At 43.6% G+C, this 23,442-nt stretch overlaps 1 protein-coding gene across 7 annotated transcripts; it reads right to left on the bottom strand.

Moving 5' to 3' along the window:
• Positions 1–954: 954 nt before the first annotated feature.
• Positions 955–16,824, bottom strand: ZNF699 (zinc finger protein 699). 7 transcript variants are annotated; one of them, XM_023197465.2, is made up of 7 exons: positions 16,357–16,824; positions 15,957–16,116; positions 12,081–12,133; positions 9,373–9,499; positions 5,150–5,260; positions 4,254–4,437; positions 955–3,895 (listed from the first exon to the last, which is right to left on the bottom strand). In XM_023197465.2, the coding sequence occupies exons 2-7, from the start codon at positions 16,060–16,062 to the stop codon at positions 2,437–2,439; spliced, it is 2,040 nt and encodes a 679-aa protein (XP_023053233.2). In that variant the 5' UTR covers positions 16,063–16,116; positions 16,357–16,824; the 3' UTR covers positions 955–2,436. The 7 variants fall into 7 exon arrangements, with proteins under 7 accessions (XP_023053233.2, XP_023053234.2, XP_023053236.2 ...); XM_023197466.2 differs by lacking the exon at positions 15,957–16,116; XM_023197468.2 differs by lacking the exon at positions 15,957–16,116 and having other exon boundaries at positions 5,178–5,260.
• Between the last annotated feature and the right edge of the window lie 6,618 nt (positions 16,825–23,442).

The raw sequence follows: 23,442 nt of genomic DNA, 5'->3' as shown, positions 1-23,442 counted from the left end.
TAGAACTTTCATGCATTGTTTTGGGGATTATTGGTGGAATCAATATTTTTTGGAAACTGGAATACCTACCAAAACTAAACTTAAAGTCTACCCTATGATTCAGAAAATTCATTCCTGCGCATATAGCACTTACCAAGATAAATAAGCCCATATAGCTATCAAAAGAACAATTAAAAGTCAAACTACACATTATGTTGAGCAAAAGAAGCCAAAACACATAACTGTACATATTGTATTTTAACATTTAGATGAAAATCAAGAACAAGCACACCAAGTCAATTATAGTAAGAGTCAAAATTGTGGTTGCCTTGTGGAGTAATTAATCACTGAGAAAGAGGATGAAGGAACTTCCTAAAGTCTTGGAAATGTTCTCTGTTTACCAGGACATATACATACATGAAATTTCATTAAGCTGTACATTGAAGATTGGCATACTTCATGCATGTTAGTGTATGTGTAACAAAATAAAAAGCGATTAAGGGGAAATAGTAGAGTTACACTTTTAAAGGGAAAATAGGAGGGAAAATATCTAGCAGTAGAGTTATACTTTTAAAGGGAAAATATAATACTGTAGCTAAAGGTACCTGAAGCAATTCATCTTCTTACATTAAAAAAAAAAAAAAAAAAAAAAAAAAAGGCAGTAAAATCTTTCCTGTTTAAAGGTTTGAAGTATAAATCTTCCTCCATTTAAACAGGGTGACACCCTGTGGATGCTTACCTCAATTACCAAGGGTAACTGCCCTCACTCTCCACAGCTCTTGCTTTTTTTTTTTTTTTGAGACATAGTCTTGCTCCGTCGCCCAGGCTGGAGTGCAGTGGCGCGATCTCGGCTCACTGCAAGCTCTGCCTCCCGGGTTCACGCCACTCTCCTGCCTCAGCTTCCCGAGTAACTGGGACTACAGGCGCCAGTCACTACACCCAGCTAATTTTTTGTATTTTTAGTAGAGATGGGGTTTCACGGTGTTAGTCAGGATGGTCTGGATCTCCTGACCTCGTGATCTGCCCGCCTCGGCCTCCCTAAGTGCTGGGATTACAGGCATGAGTGAGCCACCACGCCCGGCCAGCTCTTGCTTTTGAGACTTGCAAAACTATCTTTCCCCATGAATAGCGCAACATGATGCGATTGGACTGTGTAAGACAGACTGCAACACAAGCAAAATGGCAATGCCAGAGCTTGCCAGAAAATCCAAGAAGTTGTATATGGTGATAGCTATAGAGATGCTGCCTTGGAGGACACTGAAGACAAGCAACCATTTAATGTTTGGTTTTTTGTTTTGTTTTGTTTTTGAGAAAGGGTCTCACTCTGTCACTCAGGTTAGAGTGCAGTAGCATGATCATAGTTAACTGCAGCCTCAAACTCCTGGGCTCAAGTGATCCTCCTGCCTCAACCTCCTGAGTAGCTGTGACCACAGGCATGCACCATCATGCCCGGCTATAACATTCAGTTTTGAGCAAATATTGATCAATGAGTCCAACAATTCAAAAAATGAGCTGAAAACTAGAGGTCACCAGGCCTTTATACATCTGTCTCCCTATCTGATGGCCCCACTAAACGTAGCATAATGGCTTTTTCTTCCCTTATGCCTTCCAAATCTCATACAAATTCTTATATTAGACAAGTCTAACCTAGAACTGGAGAAAAAAGTGATTTTGGGAAATATAGTTAATGTAATACAATTTTTACACTCAAAACACTGAATCCAATTCCCAGCCACGAGCAAGGACAAAGAATAAAATATAAAAATAGTATATTAAATTAATTTCTGCTGAAGTTACTCACTAGACAATAAAAGCTTTAAACAGTAAAAATTGATCATCTCAGAAACTCCAACGTCTCTTAGGAAAAAGAATAGGAAGAAAAATATTGAGTGGGCAAGTTCTGCTATCTGCCATGTAGACTAAAAACAAAACAACAATAACCAAAATGTCAATATTATAGTGACTACCCATTTAAAGAACAATGAACATTAATTATAAACCACTTTTTAAAAAAAGACCACTCCTGCCTATACAGAAAAATTTTTTCATATCCTCCATGGATCCAAAAGATTTTGTCATGGAAATCATATTTACATCAGAACCAAAATTAAAGCACCTCATACTAAAAGGTATGTGGCTGGAGCTGAAAAGGTAAATTTATCACTTTAAATGTTCCTATCAGAAAACACTGGTAATCAAAGAGCCAGCAGTCTACTTTAAGGATGAGGCACTGATCTTCATTTCTAGTACGAATTTTCTTATACATAATAAGCAATGTTCATAAAGTTTTCAGTACATGATTTACATACACAGGGTTTCTCTAAAGTGTCCTCAAATCTTCAAAATGATGAGCAACAATTTCCTACTTTCTTACATTCATAGGGTATCTCCACAGTATGAGATCTCACAAGTTGCCTAGGATCTGAAGCTTTGCAGACGTTCCCATATTCCTTACATTTATATGTTTTCTCTAGTGTGAGTTTTCACATGTCTTCTAAAGTAGGCAGGACAAACAAAGGCTTTCCCGCATTCTTTACATTCATAGGGCTTCTCTCCAGTGTGGCTTCTCACATGCCTTCGAAAGGATGAGGGACAACTGAAGGCTTTTCCACATTCCAGACATTCAAAGGGTTTCTCTCCGGTGTGCATTCTTGCATGTACAGTAAGGTATGAAGAATGACGAAATGCTTTCCCGCATTCCTTACATTCATAGGGTTTTTCCCCAGTGTGTGTTCTCATGTGGATCCTAAGGGCTGAGGGATAAATAAAGGCTTTCCCACATTTCTTACATTCATAGGGTTTCTCTCCAGTGTGAGTTCTGATATGTACTGTAAGGTGGGAGGAACTAATAAAGGCTTTCCCACATTCCTTACATTCATACGGCTTCTCTCCGCTGTGAGTTCTTAGGTGTTCGGTGAGGGACGAGGAACGACTAAAGGTCTTCCCACACTCCTTACATTCATACTGTATCTTTCCAGTGTGATCTCTCACATGTGCTCTAAAGGACGAGGGACAACTAAAGGCCTTCCCACATTCCTTACATTCATAGGGTTTCTCTCGACTTTGATTTTTCACATGTGTATTAAGGGAAGTGGGGAGGTAGAAGGCCTTTCCACATTCCAGACATTCATAGGGTTTTTCTCCAGTGTGTTTTCTTAGATGGATACTTAAGGAGGAGGGACAATTGTAGGCTTTCCCACATTCCTTACATTTGTAGGGTTTCTCTCCAGTATGTGTCCTCACATGTACAGTGAGTTTTGAGGACTCGCTGAAGGCCTTCCCACACTCTTTACATTCATAAGGCTTCTCTCCAGTGTGAATTCTTATATGTATTATAAGGTGAGAGGAAGAGCTAAAGGCCTTCCCACATTCTTTACATTCATATGGCTTATCTCCACTGTGAATTCTTTTGTGTTTGGAGAGTGAGGAGGAACAACTGAAGGCCTTCCCACATTCCTTACATTCATAAGGCTTATCTCCACTATGAATTCTTTTGTGTTCTGTGAGTGATGAGGAACAACTAAAAGCTTTCCCACATTCCTTACATTCATAGTTTGTCTTTCCGACGTGAATCTTCATATGTGCCCTAAAGAATGAGGAACAACTGAAGGCCTTGGTACATTCTTTACATTCGTAGGGCTTCTCTTCAGTGGGGGTTTTCATGTGCTTCTTGAAACAAGCAAGAAAATGGAAGGCCTTCCCACATTCCTTGCACTGATAGGGTTTGCTTCCAGTATGAGACTTGATGTGATTCTTAAGGGATGAATGATCCACGAAGGCCTTTCCACACTCATGGCATTCATAGGATTTTACTTCAGTATTTCTCTTGAGTGAATCAAGATTTGGAACTTGGCTGAAAGTCTGTCCATCTTGATTTTCTTCACAACATTCATAGATGTTCTCTACCATGTGATTTCTTTTAAAAATAAAAGACACATTATTAGTAACAAATGTCTACCAATTTCAGTGAATGTGTATGTTTTCTGCCCTTCTGTCAAGTTATAAGCTGAAAGTTCTCACAGAGAGTTCTACCATAGCCAATACTGTCACCCAGTTATTGACTCACGGGATTTTTCTGATAATTGTTTACAACTGAAGCATGTGTCAAACATTCAAAATCTCGGTCTCATTTGTGGAAAAAAATTAACTCATGAAAATTCTTTCTCAAACCACAATCTTTGATCTAGGCTTGTTAATATATACATATTTCTTAAATTTCATAACTTTAAGATTCTCTCCTGAGACACTTTCTCTTTCTCACGAATGGCACTCACCTCAAATGTCTCTCATGGCTTTTGTTCTGATCATCAATACCACAGGACTCCTGGTTTTCATGTAAAGTGGAGAACCAAGAATCATTCCTTTTGAATCTTACTATTTTTTGTTCATTGGATATTTTTTCTCCACAAATATCTTGTGGAGCAACTGATTCATTAGTTTTAAGTTGAGTCTCAAAACCTGAAACAGAAAAAGTGAAAGCTTCTGTGAGCAAAGGACTTTTTGCAGAGTGGCTTTTTCAGGACTTTGGCATTAATGGGCGCAAGGGTCAAAATGGTAAGCAATTAACTAAGAAATAATTCTACGAAGATTGAAACTAACATAACTAAGATAGTATTAGGAGAACAAAACAGAAATTGGATAGAATGCACGTGACCAAATGCTACCTTACAAAGAGGAAAAGTGGAAGGTCTTTGCCGAGAACAAGGAAAATGTGACAGGACTGATAAAAAGTCAAAATAGGCCGGGCGCGGTGGCTCAAGCCTGTAATCCCAGCACTTTGGGAAGCTGAGACGGGCGGACCACGAGGTCAGGAGATCGAGACCATCCTGGCCAACACGGTGAAACCCCGTCTCTACTAAAAAATACAAAAAACTAGCCAGGCGAGGTGGCGGGCACCTGTAGTCCCAGCTACTCGGGAGGCTGAAGCAGGAGAATGGTGTAAACCCGGGAGGCGGAGCTTGCAGTGAGCTGAGGTCCGGCCACTGCACTCCAGCCTGGGCGACAAAGCGAGACTCCGTCTCAAAAAAAAAAAAAAAAAAAAAGTCAAAATAGTCATCTGAGATATCTGTGGAAGATGAGCTTCCTCATATAAAACAAAGTTCGTTTTTGTTTTTGATTTTAAGTTGATATTTTTCCCCCAACCAAAGCAGTTTCTCCCAAGGATTCTTGCCTTCCTGGTGCTCTCCCATAAAGATGACCTGGATAAGTTCTCTCTTCACTGTCTGCAGGTCCTCCTCTTGTTCCCACTGGCAGATCAGATGGGGTGTGTGTAGCAGATACCCTGCACAAGCAGAAAGGCTTATCACAAGGGAAAATAATGAAGAATCACAAACATTTCCATGAGACAGAAACAAAACTTTAGTCTTCTGATATTCTGTGAGTTTAATTGCAACACAATGTCAATTTTTTTTTTTTAAAGGAGAGGTGACAGGACAGGCGCAGTGGCTCATGCCTGTAATCCCAGCACTTTGCGAGGCTGAGGCAGGTGGATCACAAGGCCAGGGGTTCAAGACCAGCCTGACCAACATGGTGAAACCCCATCTCTACTAAAAATACAAAATTAGCAGGGTGTGGTGGAGCACGCCTGTAATCCAAGCTACTCAGGAGTCTGAGGCAGGAGAACTGCTTGAACCCAGAAGGTGGAGGTTGCAGTGAGCCGAGATTATGCCATTGTACTCTAGCCTGGGTGACAGAGCGAGACTCCATCTCAAAAAAAAAAAAAGAGAGGTGGCAGGAGGAAGCAGCCTCTGACATATAGAACTGATCTAATGTTCACACCTAAACCTCAATATCATTCCAAGCTGGTCAGACGGTCACAACTGGGACATTTTGTTCTCCTATTGAATATAAATAATCTCACAAAATACTATTCTTGGATAAAGTTACTCTGAAATCATGATAAAATGAAACAAAACAAGGTTACCTCATAGTTTTGTCTGAAGACTTTATGCCACCCACAACATACTCAATAATAGAGTATTACTGAATAATACTGTTAGCAACCAGCAATACTATTCACTTTCTGTCAGCAACCAATCTAAAATGACTGCCCTGTGTCACTAGGCTAAACAACATCCCCTCAAAATTTATGTTCAAATTGATCAATGGAAAAGCACGGTGGGCTCAGAAACAGAGCTACGCCGATAAAGTCAGCTTACCTTGACAAAATAGCAAAGGCAATACAATGGAGAAAAGATAGTACCGGAACAACTGGACATCCACAAGCAAAAAAATACACCTAGACACAGGCTTTAGATCCTTCACAAAAGTTAACACAAAATGGGTCACAGACCTCACTGTAAAATGTAAAGCTAGAAAACTCCTAGAAGATAACAGGAGAAAAATCTAGATGACCTTCTGTTTGGCAATGACATTTTTAATTTTTTTTAAGAGACAGGGTCTCACTTTATCACCCAGGCTATAGTAGTGGTGTGATCATAGCTCACTGCAGCCTCAAACTCCTGGACTCAAGTGATCCTCCAGCCTCCACCTCCCAAGTAACTGGGACTACCACCGTGTGCCACCACACCCTGGCAATGATATTTTAGATATAACGCTAAAGCATGATCCATAAAACAAATACTCAATAACTGAACTTCATGAACATTAAAAATTTCCGCCCTCCGAAAGACAATGTCAAGAGAATGGAAAGATAAGCCACAGCCTGGGAGAAAATATTTGCAAAAAACATATCTGAGAAGGAACTGTTATTAAAAATATATGAAGACAGTATCAGATTTCATACAGAAAATATATATATATTCAGAGAACTCTTAAAACTCAACATTTTTTTAAAAAAAAGACAAAAAAAATGAGCCAAAGAGCTTTACAGACACCTCACCAAAGAACATATACAGATGGCAAATAAGCATATGAAAAGATGCTCAACATCATAAGTCATCAGGGAAATGCAAATTAAAACAAGGCACCACTACACACCTATTAGAATGGCCAAAATGCTGAACATTCAACAAATGCTGGTGAGGATGAGGAGCAACAGGAACTCTCATTCATTGCCGGTTGGAATGCAAGATGGTATAGCCACTTTGGAAGACAGTTTGGCAGTTTCTTTTTTTTTTTTTTTTTTTTTTGTGTTGCAGTGGCGCTCCGTTGTTCCCGGGGGTGTGGGCTGTGGCCGGATCTCAGCTCACTGCAAGCTCTGCCTCCCGGGTTTATGCCATTCTCCTGCCTCAGCCTCTCAAGTAGCTGGGACTACAGGCGCCCGCCACCTCGCCCGGCTAGTTTTTTGTATTTTTAGTAGAGACGGGGTTTCACCATGTTAGCCAGGATGGTCTCGATCTCCTGACCTCGTGATCCGCCGGTCTCGGCCTCCCAAAGTGCTGGGATTACAGGCGTGAGCCACCGCGCCCGGCCCCAGTTTGGCAGTTTCTTATAAAATTAAACATCCTCTTACCATAAAATCCAGCAACTGAATTGCACTCCTTTTACCCAAAGGAGTTGAAAACTTATGTCCACATAAAAACCTGCACACCAATGTTCACAGTAGCTTTATTTATAACTACCAAAACGTGTAAGCAACCAAGAAGTCCTTCAGTAGGTCAATGGATAAACGGTGGTACATCCAGACAACAGAATATTAGCAGTACAAAGAAATGACCTCTCAAGCCATGAAAAGACATGGAGGAATCTTAAATGTTTATTGCTAAGTGAAAGAAGCCAATCTGAAAAGGCTACATACTGCATGATTCCAACTCTATGACATTTTGCAGAAGGCAACAACATTATGGAGACAGTAAGATCAGTGGTTGCCAAGATTTAAGTGGGAAGGAAGGAGGGATGAATTGATAGAGCACAGAGGATTTTACAGCAGTGAAACTATTCTGTATGATATTATAATGGTGGATACATGTCATTATATATTCTTCCAAACCCATAGAATGTACAATACCAAGAGTGAACCCTAATGTAAATGATGGACTCTGGGCAATGATGATGTGTCAATGTAGCTTCATCAGTTATAACAAATTTACCACTCTGGTGGGGGATGTTGTTATTAGAGGAGGCCATGCATGTGGGGGGCCAGAGGTTATATGGGAAATCTCTGTACCTTCCACTCAATTCAGCTGTGAACCTAAAACTGCTCTAAAAATAATAATAAAGACTGCTTAAAAAAAAAAAAAACAGAGAGAGAAGTCCACTTAGAACCTCACAATGTTGCCTTATTTAGAAATAGGGTCTTTACAGATATATTCAAGTTAAGACATGGTTAAACTGGATTAGGAGGCGTCCTAAATCCAATGATTGGTGTCCTTATAAGGAGAAAGAGACTTAGAAATCTAAGTCTCTTCCTTAGACTTAGGGAAGAAGATGAAGGCAGAGAATGGAATGATGCATCTATAAGTCAACAAATGCCAATGATTGCCAGCAATCACCAGAAGCCAGGAAGAGAAAAGGGAGTCTTTCCCCCAGAGGCCTCAGAGAGAACATGGCCCTGCTGATCCCTTGATTTCAGAAACCCAGCCTCCAGAAATGCTGTGAAGGAAAAAATTTCCATTGTTTTTAGCCAACAGTGTGTGATACTCTGTTACAGAAGGTCTAGGAAACTAATACAGCCTGCTTCCATAGACCCACCCCCAAATCACTCAACTGAAGCACAAATCCTATAATAGGTCTTTTCTAACACCCTCTTACTAGGACATGTAAGAGACATGTATTCTTGCTTGCTGCACTGCAAAATAAACCCAACTTGTTTAACTATAGGTGTGTTCTGGTAGTCTTTGGGTAAAGGACATAGATAGCAGTAAAATCCTCAAAATGTCCAAACTACAAACCTCCTCCCTGTGTCCTACAGTGATTGCTGAGGTTTATATCCACACTTTCGATACTTAATAAACCTCAAGGCTTTCAACCACAAAAAAAGCATCAGTTCAATATACAGATGTTTATTTTCTTTCTTTTTTTTTTTTTTTGAGATGGAGTTTCACTCTTTCACTCTTGTTGCCCAGGCTGGAATGCAATGGTGTGATCTTGGCTCACCGCAAACTCCGCCTCCTGAGTTCAAGCGATTTTCCTGCCTCAGCCTCCCAAGTAGCTGGGATTACAGGCATGTGCCACCACGCCTAGCTAATTTTGTATTCTTAGTAGAGATAGGGTTTCTCCATGTTGCTCAGGCTAGTCTTGAACTCCCGACCTCAGGTGATCTGCCCACCTCGACCTCCCAAAGTGCTGGGATTACAGGCGTGAGCCACCGCACCCGGCCCAGGTGTTTATTTTCATAGCTAAGCCACTAGACTGTAAGTTCCTTGGGGTCAGTGACCATATCTGTCTTATCAATGTCTTCCCATTCCTCAGCCCAAATTCTAGAATAAAGTCAATTTAGTGAGATAAAATAACTTTCTAAACAACTATATGAAAGAATCTTGCCATTCTTACCTAGTGAGGCCAGGTTCTGGAAGTTTTCCAGCATCACCTCTCTGTAGAGGTTCCTCTGAGCAAGATCCAGCAAAGCCCATTCTTCCTGGGTAAAGTCCACAGCCACATCCTCAAAGACTACTGAGTCCTAAAACATACCACAAATTCTATTCAGAAAGGTACAATTCCTCCAATGTGTATAAGAGGACAGATGAGGCTGACAACATTGAGGAAATGAGAGTCATTTCACAGGAAGTTCAGAAGATCCCAGCATCTACTCTAGGACTCAGACAACAAATCTCTCTTTCTATCTATACATAATTCATCACTGATCAAATCCTGGCTTGTAGATTTAATACTTCTAAAATACTAAATTGCCAGGCAAATTGGGTGAAGCCTATAATCCTAGCACTTTGGGGGGCCAAAGCAGGAGGACTACGTTTAAGACCAGCCTAGGCAACAGAACATGGTGAGAATCAGTCTCTACCAAAATTTTTTTAAAAACAGCTGGATGTGGTGGCGTGTGCCTATGGTGGCAGCTACTCCGGAGGCTGAGGTGGGTGGAAGGATTGCTTGAGCCGTGAGGTTGAGGCTGCAGTGAGCATGACCATGCCACTGCACTCTTGCCTGGACAAAAAACAAAACAAAACAAAACAAAACAAAACAAAACAAAACAAAAAACAAAACAAAAAAACACTAAATTTATCTCCCCACAATTTGATGCCAATGAGCTAGGAAAAAAGAAAGTGTTTTTCCCACCCTTTTACATAGTCACTCAATACTGTACAGAACACTTCTGACACCAGATGTGTGGGGGATGTTTTCCACACACACCAAGCAATTCCCCAGTGGACACCAGCTGGGTATCCTACCATTTGCTTCTGATACTATCTACCTGGAGATTCCACAGGTTGGAGATTCCACAGGAGGTCCCACTAAACTGCCTCCCACTTCAGATGCCAATCCCAAGTTAAAAGGCTGTCAATTATACTTCTGACTGGCTAAAATCAGGGCTCCTACTACCCTCTCCTTAAGTTCGATTAATTTCCTGGAACAACTCACAGAACTCAGGGAAACATGTTTATTGGTTTATCACCAAGGACATTACAAAGTACACAGATAAAACAGCCAGATGAAGAGATGGACAGGCCAAGGTAGGGTGGGAAGTGGTGCAGAGATTCCACGCCCCCTCCTGGCATGCCACCCTCCAGGAACCACCACACATCCAGCTATCCATGAACTCCTCAAGCCAGTCCTTTGGGTTTTTAAGGAGGCTCCATCATAGGCATGGCTGATTTAAGTCCCAATCCTCTGATCTTGCCTGCATATTTCTGAACCAGCCCCCATTCTGAGGCTCTCTAGGGGCTTCCAGACCCCAACCATCTCATGAGCACACAAAAGACCCTCTTACTGCTCCAGAGATTACAAGGGTTTTTAGGAACTCTGTGCTAGGAAACAGGATGAAAACCAAACTGTTTTCTTTTTTTTTTTTTTGAGACGGAGTCTCGCTCTGTCACCCAGGCTGGAGTACAGTGGCACCATCTCAGCTTATTGCAACCTCCACCTCCCTGGTTCAAGCAATTCCCCTGCCTCAGCCTACCAAGTAGCTGGGATTACAGGCACATGCCACCATGCCCAGCTTTTTTTTTTTTTTTTTTTTTTTTTGGTATTTTCAGTAGAGATAGGGTTTCACCATGTTGGCCAAACTGGTCTCGAACTCCCGACCTCAGGCAATCTGCCCACCTCAGCCTCCCAAAGTGCTGAGATTACAGGTGTGAGCCACCGTGCCCAGCCCCAAATATGTATTTCACAATATCATAGATGGTGACCAATGCCAGTCTTACGATGGCCTAGAAAAGTCCAGAGTATATTGAAGAAATGAGAGAAATGCTCTGGAAATGAAATAGTTTCCACATTGACATCATCCATTCCTTACTACAGAAATAACTTCACCTGTTACTTTGTTCCCACCATAGCAATCACTACAACATTAAACACAGGGTCAAATCTAGATGGGGTTTTAATGAATAAAAATACACTGAGAGAATAGAAGCTTTTCATTCTCACAAACCTGAGAGGCCCAGGAGCCTGCACAATCACAACTTTGAAGCGAGGCCCACAGCTGGTCATACTTCCTTGTATTCTAGGCCAGTAGTCAACAAACTATGGCACATGGACTATATCCAAGTTGCCATTTGAATGCATAAATATTTGTTGGAACACAATAAAACATGTGTTTATGTACTGTCTATGGCTGCTTTTGCACTAAAATGGCAAAGCTGAATTGCAATAGAAACACTATGGCCAGTCAGACACAGTGGCTCACGCCTGTAATCCCAACACTTTGGGAGGCCAAGCCGGGCAGATCACAAGGTCAGGAGATCAAGACCATCCTGGCCAACATGGTTGAAACCCCATCTCTACTAAAAATACAGAGTTAGCCAGGAGTGGTGGCACATGGCTGTAGTTGCAGCTACTGGGGAGGCTGAGGCAGGAGAATCGGTTGAAGCAGGGAATTGGAGGCTACAGTGAGCCGAGATGGTGTCACTGCACTCCAGCACAGAGCGAGACTCTGTCTTGAAAAAAAAAAAAGAAACAGTATGGCCTTCAGTGCCTAAAATACTATGTGGTCCAATATAGAAACAGAATGCTGACTTGTGCTCTAAAACACTGAGGGAGACCTGGTGCAATGGAAATATTCTTTTGGACAATTATTACCTTTTACTTACCTGTATGCTATTTTTCTGTAATTCAACAGTTGTTCTTTCCTCCTCCATGTCCCCTTCATGAAGAAAAGCAGGATATTGAGAAGTTAAAAGTAAAGAAGATAACATGAGAAGCCAGACCTCCCCAAAATTCCCACACTCATGAGCCTGGATAGTTGCAGCCCATCAATTGTAAGTAACAACTCCCCTCAACACACACACAGACACACGCGCGCACACACACGCAAATATACGCTGCTCTTGTGGGAAAGTGGAACAACCTTACATCCCCCCAGAGATAGAAAACAGTGCTCTGGTTCTTGCTGATCATAAAGAAGAGGTTAAGAGTGCTATTTTGTAAGTTAACTGAAGACTAGAAAAGTCTGGTTGTATATTTGCCCATGATAACAAAAAGTATAAAATGTATCCAGGAATATCTTCCACAACATGAATAAACACTCCCTGTCTCAAATTTAAGAAAGCAATGATTTATACGCCAGGCTTCTGGGAGTTCCACTCCCAGTATTTCTTACTTCTGCACCCCTTGGTGGGCTAACAGACTTTGCTGCTCAGCCCTAGACCACTACCCCTGCCCCCATGAGCTGCAGGGTCCCCAAAACCTGAGAAAGAGCGTCAACTTTTTTTTTCTTTTTTTTTTTTTTTTGAGACAGAGTCTCCCTCTTTCTCCCAGGCTGGAGTGCAGGGGTGCGATCTTGGCTCACAGCTCACTGCAAGCTCCGCCTCCCAGGTTCACGTCATTCTCCTGCCTCGGTCTCCCGAGTAGCTGGGACTACAGGCGCCCGCCACCATGCCTGGCTATTTTTTGGTGTGTTTTTAGTAGAGACGGGGTTTCACCGTGTTAGCCAGGATGGTCTCCATCTCCTGACCTCGTGATCCGCTCGCCTTGGCCTCCCAAAGTGTTGGGATCACAGGCGTGAACCACTGCGCCCGCCAGAGCATCAGCCTATTGAATTCCATATGCAGGAGGTAGAGAAGGCCGCTATGTTATGACAAACATGCTAAATTTGCCTGCACAGTACAGGAGTAGCAAAATAAGACTACTTGGCCAAGCGCGGTGGCTCATGCCTGTGATCCCAGCACTTTGGGAGGCCGAGGTGGGTAGATCACTAGGTCAGGAGTTCAGGACCAGCCTGACCAACATGTATTTACTAAAAATTCAAAAATTAACCGGGCATGGTGACGCGCGACTGTAATCTCAGCTACTCAGGAGGCTGAGGCAGGAGAATCGCTTGAACCCGGAAGGCAGAGGTTGCAGCCAGCTGAGATCACCCACTGCACTCCAGCCTGGGTGACAGGGCAACACTCCATCTCAAAAAAACAAACACAAAAATACTTGACCTGTGTCAGACCTGATGTGGTATCTGCAGGGCTGTTTCACGTATTTCAAACAAGGAAATATTAACAGTTACCTCCACTGCAATAGAACAAGTAGCATTTTTAAAAGTCAATACAAAAACTGTAACATTCTTCACTGTATTAGTAACAATATATGCCAGCTGGGCAACCCTGATGTGAGAATGACTTTGCAAAGAAATGGCCACATTTTAGAATATTTCTCACAGAAGCTCTGCAATTCAAATATTATTATAACCAGTTTAGCGTTATCTTAGAAAGACTCAATTAACCACATGTTCAATATTAACCCATTAGACAGCTGCTGAGGCAGGGTATGAATGCAGGCCTATTTGTCTTCAAAACCCAAACACCCCGTGAGTACATTTCTGAACACATACCTTAAATTTTAATTGTTATTAAGCCCCTTATTCCCTAGTTTTACCAGGATTTAGCCTAGAACCGTATTGGGAACTACGGAGAGTAGACAAATGTAGCATTCTAATCAAATATGCTGGGTGTGGTAGCTCTTGCTTGTAATCCCAGCACTTTGGGAGGCAAAGTTGGGGGGATCACATGAGGTTGGGAGTTTCAGACAGCCTGGACAAAATGGCACAACCCTGTCTCTACTAAAACTACAAAAATTAGCCAGGCATGGTGGTGCACAGCTGTAGTCCCAGCTACTCGGGAGGCTGAGGCAGGAGAATTGTGTGAACTCAGGAGTTGGAGGTTGCAGTGAGCCAAGATCACACCACTACACTCCAGCCTGGGCGACAGAGCCAGATTCTGTCTCAAAATAAATAAATAAATAATCAAATATGCTATCTTTGAGCTCCTTCTCCTAAGGCCTATGTCTTGGGCAACGATGCTTCCCTTATAGCCCTTACCTCCTTCATTTCATATTTATTTAGGTAACATTTATCCTGACCCTACTACATGAAGTCACAAGGAATAAGGCATAGAAAAAAAAAAAGAAAAATCCTGAAGTAAATGAATGTTATAATATTTTGGGGTAAGACACTAAGTAAACAAAATACATCAGGTAGAGATACATGCTATATAAAAAGTGTAGTACATTATAGGGATAAGGAGACACATAACATATTTATCTTTAGCAAGTCAGGGGAGGTAATGTGGCAGGGTAGAAGCAGAAAATTAAAATAACTGTTTCAGATAATGCTGGAATTTCAGAAGGTTTAGTACATCTATTATATATTTATAAGCATTATCAACTCCCAGAGGAAAAAAAAATCAGTATTGGCCAGGGACAGTGGCTCATGCCTGTAACCCCGGCATCTTGGGAGGCCAAGGCGGGTGGATCACAAGGTCAGGAGTTCAAGACCAGCCTGGCCAAGATGGTGAACCCCATCTCTACTAAAAATACAAAACAATTAGCTGGGCATGGTGGCAGGTGCCTGTAATCCCCACTACTTGGGAGGCTGAGGCAGAGAATTGTTTGAACCCAGGAGGCCGAGGTTGTAGTGAGCCAAGATTGCACCACTGCACTCCAGCCTGGGGGACAGAGCGAGACTCTGTCTCAAAAAAAAAAAAAAAAAAATTGGTATTAATATGCTAGACTATTGACATATGAGGTTGAATAAAGACTAGCATAAAAGTTTGGAAAGAAAATAGAAAATAATATTTTTTAAAACATAGTAAACAGAATTAGAAAAGCTAAAAAAGGCATCCGTTGCAAAAAGAAAAACTAATGAAACTGACAAACTCAGCTTTTAAAAAAATTTTTTTAATTTAATTTATTGTTTAAGACAGACTCTCTTTATGTTCCCAGGTTGATCTTATTTCCTAGGCTCTAGCGATCCATCTGCCTTAGCCTCCCACCAGCTGGGACTACAGATGTGCACCACCACAGCCGGCAACAAACTCAGCAATTTTAAGAGCAACAGGGCTTAAAGAACAACAACAAAAATTATGAACAAGAATGAATCATAATAACAGCTATCATAAGGAGAATATAGAAAAAATGTAAGGAATAAATATGAAGATGCACAGGAAATCAATACATTTCTAGAAAGTAGTACAACTTTCCAGCAATGATCTAAAACCTGATTACATCCACTAATCAAAGAAAAAAAATCAGCGGTTTAAAACATGGTCGGGCCGGGTGCAGTGGCTCATGCCTGTAATTTCAGCACTTTGGGAGGCGGAGAGTCCATGAGTTCGAGACCTGCCTAGGCAACACAGCGAGACTCCTATTTTCTAAAAAGAAATAGGAATAAAGAAAGGAAAAAAAAAAAAAAAACTACAAACACCTACAGCAAACATCCTATTTAATGGTGAAATGATAGAATAATTCCTTCTGGAATCAGAAAGAAGACAAGGATGTAAATTATATGCTATTCTGTCGGACACTACTGGAGGTCCTGGCAAGTGCAGTAAAGAAATGAAAAGAAATGGAAACTGCAAGGAATAAAAAGGGAAAAGATTGAAACTGACAGATGACCAAATTTTCTGTGTGAAATGTAACCAATCTATAAATAAATGATTCAAATGCATCATTAATGACAAAAAGCATCAGTTCACTTTTACCTGAATATAATGTATCAAACTGATGTCCATAGGCAGAGTGTAAAATCCAGAGACCAAATACAATCTTTTCTCTTTTTTTGAGGCAGGGTCTCGCTCTATTGCCCATGCTGGAGTGCAGTGATGCGATCTCAGCTCACTGCAACCTCTGCCTCCCGAGTGGCTGGGAACACAGGAGCGCACCTTTTATTTTACTGCTTTTTTTTTTTTTTTGTAGAGACGAGATCTTGCTATGTTGCCCAGGCTGGCCTCAAACTCCTGGGCTCAAGCGATCCGCCCACCTCGGCCGCCCAAAGTGCTGGGATTACAGGCGTGAACCACTGCCCCTGGCACAAACACTATCTAATGCATAAAGAGGGCACAGGAGGGGACCGAGCCGAGGTAAATGTCACCCCGTGCTCACCCGACTCGCCGCGATCCACAGATCAGCTCACAGAGAACGAGGCTCAGGCGCTTGTCCTTGAGACCCGAATGGCAGAGATGCTCTTCCTTTCTGGAAAGAGAGCAAAGGATGCTTTCGGAGGCTGATGAACTACGACATTCGTTCTCCAACTCTCGCCTGCATCAGAATCACTCCGATTTCTGGACCCAGACCAGAGTTCCCGATTCAGTGAGTCTGGGACCAGCCGCGGCCGCAGGGGCAGCTGACCCGTGCTCTCCGAGGAGGCGCCGCAGCGGCGGGAGGCCCCGGGAGCGGGGTCCGGGCAGGGAGTGACGGGGAGGCAGCCCTTAGACCGCCGATCTTCAAGCCGAGCCCTCAGTCTCCCGCGGACCAGACCCGGTGCAGGCGGGGCGGGGCAGGGCAAGACAGGAAGCCGACGGAGGCAAAAATGTTCTTCAAACGCTGGCGGAGTGGCAGGGTGACATGGCTGCCGATTCGCGCATGCGCAGAAGCGCACTTAGAGTCCTTCGGCGCTGCAAACCGTGTATGGGGCGGGGCCCGGGAGGCGGGACTTGAGGTGAAGTGGGTGGAGCGGGGAGGAGCAGGGTGCGAAGGAGCGCGAAGGCTGGTTCCAGCCGCAAGTGGATGAGAAATCCTATTTCTTCATGATTGAGAGTAAACAGAGAAGAAACAGAACCCTGGACTGGACTTGGATGACTCGGCCTGACGGGCGGAGCTGGGGCTAGACCGGACCTAGGGGCGTGGCTTTTTAAATACTCCAAGGGACGGGGCTAAAGGTGGAACCAGATTGGGAGGGAGGCTTGGTTGAAATTCCTAGTGGGTGGAGACGAGGGCTAGGGGCGGGGCGGGGCTTAAGTGACTAGGCCTAGGGATGGGGCTAAGGCTAAGGCTTCCCATCCAGGTCCTCAGCCACCACGGATACAGGATGCTCATCAATCGGGTTTATACCTATCCTCCACGTTGCTACAGCCCTGTACACAGGACACATTAATTTGCAACTCTAATATGAAACAGACTCTCCTTTCCATTCACTCAGTCCTTTTGGGCCTTTCAGTTTTCCCTTTCATTGTTGTATTGATAACTTCTCATGTAGAGGGAAGTCATTGATAATTATTTAAATGCAACCTTTTACCTGGAAACTTGCTGAATTCTGATAGCTGTCAGTTTATTATTTGGAACATCAAATATGAATATTTTCTATGCTTTTCATTGTTTTAATATGTATAACTCGTTTCTTTTTCTTTTTGTGAGGCAATGTCTCAATCTATCGCCCAGTCTGGAGTGCAGTGGCGCGACTGTGGCTCATTGCAGCCTTGACTTCCCCAGCTCAAGTGATTGTCCCATCTCAGCCTCCCAAGAAGCTGGGACTATAGACGCATACCACCCCACCCAGCTATTTTTTATTTTTTATTTATTTATTTTTTTTGAGACAGAGTCTCCCTCTGTTGCCCAGACTGGAGTGCAGTGGCGCGATCTCAACTCACTGCAACCTTCGCCTCCTGGGTTCAAACGATGCTCCTGCCTCAGCCTCCCGAGTAGCTGGGATTACAGGCATGCGCCATGATGCCCAGCTAATTTTGTATTTTTAGGAGAGACGGAGTTTCTCCATGTTGGTCAGACTGCTCTCGAACTCCCGACTTCAGGGGATCCACCCACCTTGGCCTCCCAAAGTGCTGGAATTACAGGTGTGAGCCACCGTGCCCGGCCCATAGCAGTGTTGTTAACATCGCATAACCACTACCATGATGAAAGTAAACAGTTATTCTCATTCCTCCAAAAAACTCTGTAGTGCTGCCTCTTTTTAGTCAAACTTTTCCCTCATGATGAATTCCTGCAATATTTCTTACAGTTTATTTTTTCCAAAAATGTCTTACGCAGTATGTAGCATTCTGCTTTTCACAGAGCACAATGCATTTCAGATTAGTCATGTCATATTCTTGATTCACAGTGAAAAATGTCTATTGTTTGTTCCTTTCTGTTGCTGCGTAGTATTCCATGGCTTACATTTACTACCAGTTGTAGGACATTTGGGTTGTTTTCACTTTTTATGAATAAAACTGCTATATACATTCGTACATGAGGGTTTTTTTGGTGGCAAAATATATATAACATAAACGACACCATTTAACTCTTTTTTTTTTTTTGGAGACGGAGTCTTGCTCTGTCACCCAGACTGGAGTGCAATGGCGTGATCTCTGCTCACTGCAACCTCTGCCTCCCACATTCAAGTATTTCTCCTGCCTCAACCTCCCAAGTAGCTGGGATTACAGGTGCCCACCACCATGCCCAGCTAATTTGTGTATTTTTAGTAGAGACAGAGTTTCACCAGGTTGGCCAGGCTGGTCTCAAACACCTGACCTCAGGTGATCCACCCGCCTCAGCCTCCCAAAGTGCTGGAATTACAGGTGTGAGCCACCGTGCCCAGCCTTTTTTTTTCTCTTTGAGATCCAGTCTCACTGTTATCCAGCCTGGAGTGCAATGGCGTGATCTCCGCTCACTGAAACCTCAGCCTCCCGGGTTCAAGCGATTCTCCAGCTTCAGCCTCCCAAGTAGCTGGGACTACAGGCACCTGCCACCACACCCAGCTAATTTTTGTATTTTTAGTAGAGACAAGGTTTCACCATATTGGCCAGGCTGGTCTTGAACTCCTGACCTCAAGTGATGTGCCCACCTCAGCTTCCCAAAGTCCTGGGATTACAGGTGTGAGCCACCGCACCTAGCCAAAAGTAGGCGTTCACTGTAGCAAGAAAGCACTCCACAGGGTGAGAGTGGGCCTAAGCAAGTGGCTCAAAGTCCCTTTCACAAAGTTTTTTTGGGTTTAAGTACTCCTTTTGAGGTCCCTACTGGCTATCCCTTATCTGGATGGAGGATTTGGCCCCTGGCTAAATAGAGGCTGAGATGAATTGGCTTGCAGACAACTAGAGGCTGGAGCAGATTGGTGCCCCACACAGATGAAGGGGGTAGCCCTTGCTTGGCCCATGGCCACTCCAAGGCACTTCCCCTTTCCATGTGAGACGTGGTGGAAAGAGGAGGATCGTAGTGTTAGAAATGCTTGTTCCCCAGTGCCGTAAAGAAATAGCACTTGAACATAATTTAATTAGTTCAGCAAGGACATTTTTTTACTTTCTGCAGAAAGGGTACACTTGCCAGCAGTTTTGCCACGAGAGTACACTGAACAAAGGAGACAGGGTCATTTATAACCTGACGCGTCCATCCTACTGCTGTGTCCAGTTTCCATTGGCTGGAACAGGACCTCACATTCTGTTTGTCTTGATAGGCTAGCAACTTAGGACTTTTTAAAAGGGGCAAAGGCAGAGGAGAACAAAGGAAGTAACTTGTGGAATGCTGAGAAAGGTAAAAACACCTTCAGATAAGGAAGAGGAACAGGCTATGACCTAACGCTTGCTTGGACCAGTATAAGCATGCCAGGGCAAATATTTAGGCTAAATTGTGGGAGCTAAGAACATAAAGTACATTGATTGATTTCTTTATTACGGCTAGCAGATATTTAAGAATGTTAGCACAGATCTTTCAGTAAATTTTGCTTCTAAGAGAAGTTACTATTTATTCCTAATTAGATGGGCAGGAAAGTCTTTAAAGAGAACCTCTACCTTACTTTTTACAGTAGAGAGAGTAGCCTTTGATCTTGGGAAGATGGGGTTTTTCCTTTTGGTTTAGCTCCAGAAAGTTCGTGTTAATTGGCCTTAGGTTCCCTGCCCCCAGCCCCAGGTGTTTTTTCTTTGATTTAATTTTAGGAAATTATTGCGAATTGGCCTTAGATTCCCCGACCCCAGATCTTGGTGTTTTGTCTTTTAGGAAGTCCGCATGAATCTTATCTACGCTCTTATCTACATGCTATTTTTTGGCCGTGTTGCCCAGGATGGTCTCGAACTCCTGAGCTCAAATGATCTGCCTGCCTCAGCCTCCCAATGTGCTGGTATCACCGGTGTGAGCCATCAGGCCCAGCCTCTATGTGCTAATTTTTGAACCAATTCCAAGTAATAGGAGCATTCCAGTCTCTGGGTGTGAGATGACCAAAAATCAAGTCCTTGTGAGGCAGAATGGCGTCTGGAGGCAGGGAACTTAAAGCTGTTTCATGCCGACGTCCTAGAACTAAATGGAAAGGAAAACCCTAACTTTCCTCGCCTAAGTAACAAAAGGACCAGAGGCTACTCCCTTTGACCTTTTCCGCTGGCAGATAGGAAATTGGCGGTCTGCAACAAATCAGACTGATGGCCGGTTGAGTCTTCGTTTGCAGAGAAGTGTAACTTTGTAACTTCACCCTAGCCTTTGATTGGTTGCTTTTTGCAACCAATCAGATGTTTGCACAGGAGTGTGACCTTTGTAACTTCACTTCAGCCTCTGGTTGGCTGCTTTCTGCAACCAATCAGACTGCGGGCAAACTTCATTTACAGCAGGTGAGCATGAAGTGGCCAATGGTAAACTTCTAAGAGGTATTTGGACTCATGAAGATTCTGCATCAGGGCCCTTGAGCTGCTGCTTGGCCACTTCCCACACTGTGGAGTATGCTTTCGTTTTCAACAAATCCCTGCTTTTGTACTTTTGTTGCTTCATTCTTTCTTTGCTTTGCTGGGCGTTTTGTCTAATTCTTTGTTCAAAACGCCAATAACCTGGACAGCTTGCAGTCAAGACCCTCTACCGGTGACACTTGCCCTCTTCCGGGAGTTAAACAGCATTTCCTCTCTGCTCTGGGCTGGAAAAAGCCGCAGCCGCTTATGGGCAGGGAACCCGAGGCCCCGCCCGATGTGGTCCTAGCCTCTGCGCGTGCGCAGCCTGTCTGCGTGTGCGCATGCGCATGCTCATAACGGCCGCCATCTTAACCGCGCGCTCCCGCTGGCGTGTGAGGTAAGTCTTCAGTTCTCGGCGGCGTCTGGTCTTGTCCCGGTGCGGCCACGTGGGAGTAGGTGGGTCGAAAGGGGAGATGCCCAGTGAAATGGAGCCTCTCCCGTGCACAGTCGGGCAGTTCGAGCGTCCTGTGGGCGCTCCCAAGTCGCGGCCCCTCTGAAAGCCACAGTCAGGTCTGTCCTCGGGTCGAAGCGGCTGCCCTGGGGCCTTCGCCCTGGAGGAGGCGGGGAGGGGCACGGCGTTTTCGTTCGCCTTGTTCCCATCTGCAGAAGCCTCATAGGGCCGGGCGCGGCGGCTTACGCTTGGCATCCCAGCGCTTTGGGAGGCTGAGGTAGGAGGTTTACTTGAGGCCAGTACAACATAGGGAGACAGGACAACATAGGGAGAGCCCCTCCCGCCCCAAAATCTAATGGGGAAAAAAAAAGCCTCTACATCCAGCGTTGTGCCTTTTCTCCAGAAGAAAGAGCATCTGTGCCTTCCTGTTGTGACTTTCGCTTGGCGTCCTCCTGGCCTCACCAGCCGGGCAATTCTGTCGTGTCTGGTGAGCACTTCATGCACTTGTTCTGGCTGTAGGTGTCGGGTCTTGAAGTTTTAAGTTGTATCGAGGTGGAAAGAAACCTTTTCAGGTTGTTCGGGAGCACTTGAATCTGATACCATCGAATGCATGAGTGGGTAGATGAATGCACATAAATGTACAATTTACCATCGAGAAAAAAACACAGGACTGCTGAACTGTGGTTCCCGACCATCACCTCGATCTCACCCTAGCGCCCTGCAGATTCCCCCAGAGCCTCAAAACAGGAGGGCGTCCCTAGGAACATGATGCAGGCTGATTTACTAGCACGAGTGATTGAATTGATAATGAATGCGGAGATAACTTTCGGCAGGTGGGTCAGCTACTCCTTTATAAGTCTTACCGAGGGCGGGGCCAGGTGGTTCACACCTGTAATCCCAGCGTTTTGGGAGGCTGAGGCTGGAGGACCGCTTGAGCCCAGGAATTTGATGCTCACCTAGAAAAAATAGGGCAAACCCCTGTCTCTACTAAAAATTAAAAAAATTAGCTGGGCATGGTGGTGTGTGTCTGTGGTCACACCTACTTTGGAGGCTGAGGTGGGAGGATCACTTGAGCCTGGGAGGTCGAGGGTGCTGTGATTGTGTCACTGCACTCCAACTTGGGCGACAGGGTGAGACCCTGTCTCGAAAAAACAAAACAAAACAAATACCGATTTAGAGAAAATCTGTAGCTCAAGTACAACAAATGTCTTTAGGGCGGGCGTGGTGGCTCACGCCTGCAATCCCAGCACGTTGGGAGGCTGAGGCTGGCGGATCACGAGATCAGGAGTTCGAGACCAGCCTGACCAACATGAAACCCTGTTTCTATTCAAAGTACAAAAAATTAGCCAGGTGTGGGCGCCTGTAATCCCAGCTACTCAGGGTCCTGAGGTACGAGAAGCTTGAACCGGGGAGGCAGTGGTTGCAGTGAGCCGAGATCGGGACAGTGCCGAGACTCCGTCTCAAAAATAAATAAATAAATAAATATCCCAAATGTCTTTAACCCTTAACCTACATTTACTAGTTGTTAAGATTTGTTTCATTTTTTTCTGTATATACTTTATGATGAGCCATTTAAATTGGAAGTGAATGAACGTTTCCCTTTAATCTTAAGCATGTATCTTATATACCTCCTAAAAGTGAGGACAAGCTTAAAGTAAGACTACATTGTCCATTCTCACCCCCAAATCAAATCACATTTCCCCAGCTGTCCAAAAGTCGCCATTATGTTGCCAGGTTGTTTGCATGTTTTTAGATCTGTTAAATCTGTTTTTAACTAGTGACTAGCACCTGGGTTGTAAATTAATACTTCTTGGTGTCAAAAAATTACATAAACCCTCCAGGCGAAAGTGGGATATTTCAGTCTTTCTGATATTTCTTACTGATACAGTTTCAAACAGCAAATTTCTAATAACTGATTTTAGAGAACAAAGTTTCACAGTGAGTAAAAAAGCAACAGTAACTCAAAAAAGTCATTAAAACTGCTTTGTTCCTTTTGTGGTAACCGTACAGCTGTTTTTTTCGTTTTTTGGGTTTGGGGTTTTAAGTTTTAAACTTTCCTTTTTTATTCCTATGCTTACCCAATACAGCTTTTTAAACATCATAGTTATTACTCCTGTTTCATAAATGAAATGGCCTTGAGCGTATGTGGAGTCATATTTTTAAATT

The sequence above is a fragment of the Piliocolobus tephrosceles genome, chromosome 21 (assembly GCF_002776525.5).
Source record: "Piliocolobus tephrosceles isolate RC106 chromosome 21, ASM277652v3, whole genome shotgun sequence".
NCBI lineage: Eukaryota > Metazoa > Chordata > Mammalia > Primates > Cercopithecidae > Piliocolobus > Piliocolobus tephrosceles.
Note: the sequence above shows the minus strand (reverse complement) of the source record. Positions and strands in the feature narration are given on the sequence as shown.

Excerpts from the sequence above, each read along its gene's own strand:
- ZNF699 (XM_023197465.2), bottom strand. The coding sequence starts at position 16,062 with ATGGGCAATAGAGCGAGACCCTGCCTCAAAAAAAGAGAAAAGATTGTA. Across the intron at positions 4,438-5,149 it reads TATGGGAGAGCACCAGGAAG|GTTTTGAGACTCAACTTAAA; the intron begins GCAAGAATCCTT and ends TTTCTGTTTCAG. Across the intron at positions 3,896-4,253 it reads AGCCATGAGAGACATTTGAG|AAATCACATGGTAGAGAACA; the intron begins GTGAGTGCCATT and ends TATTTTTAAAAG.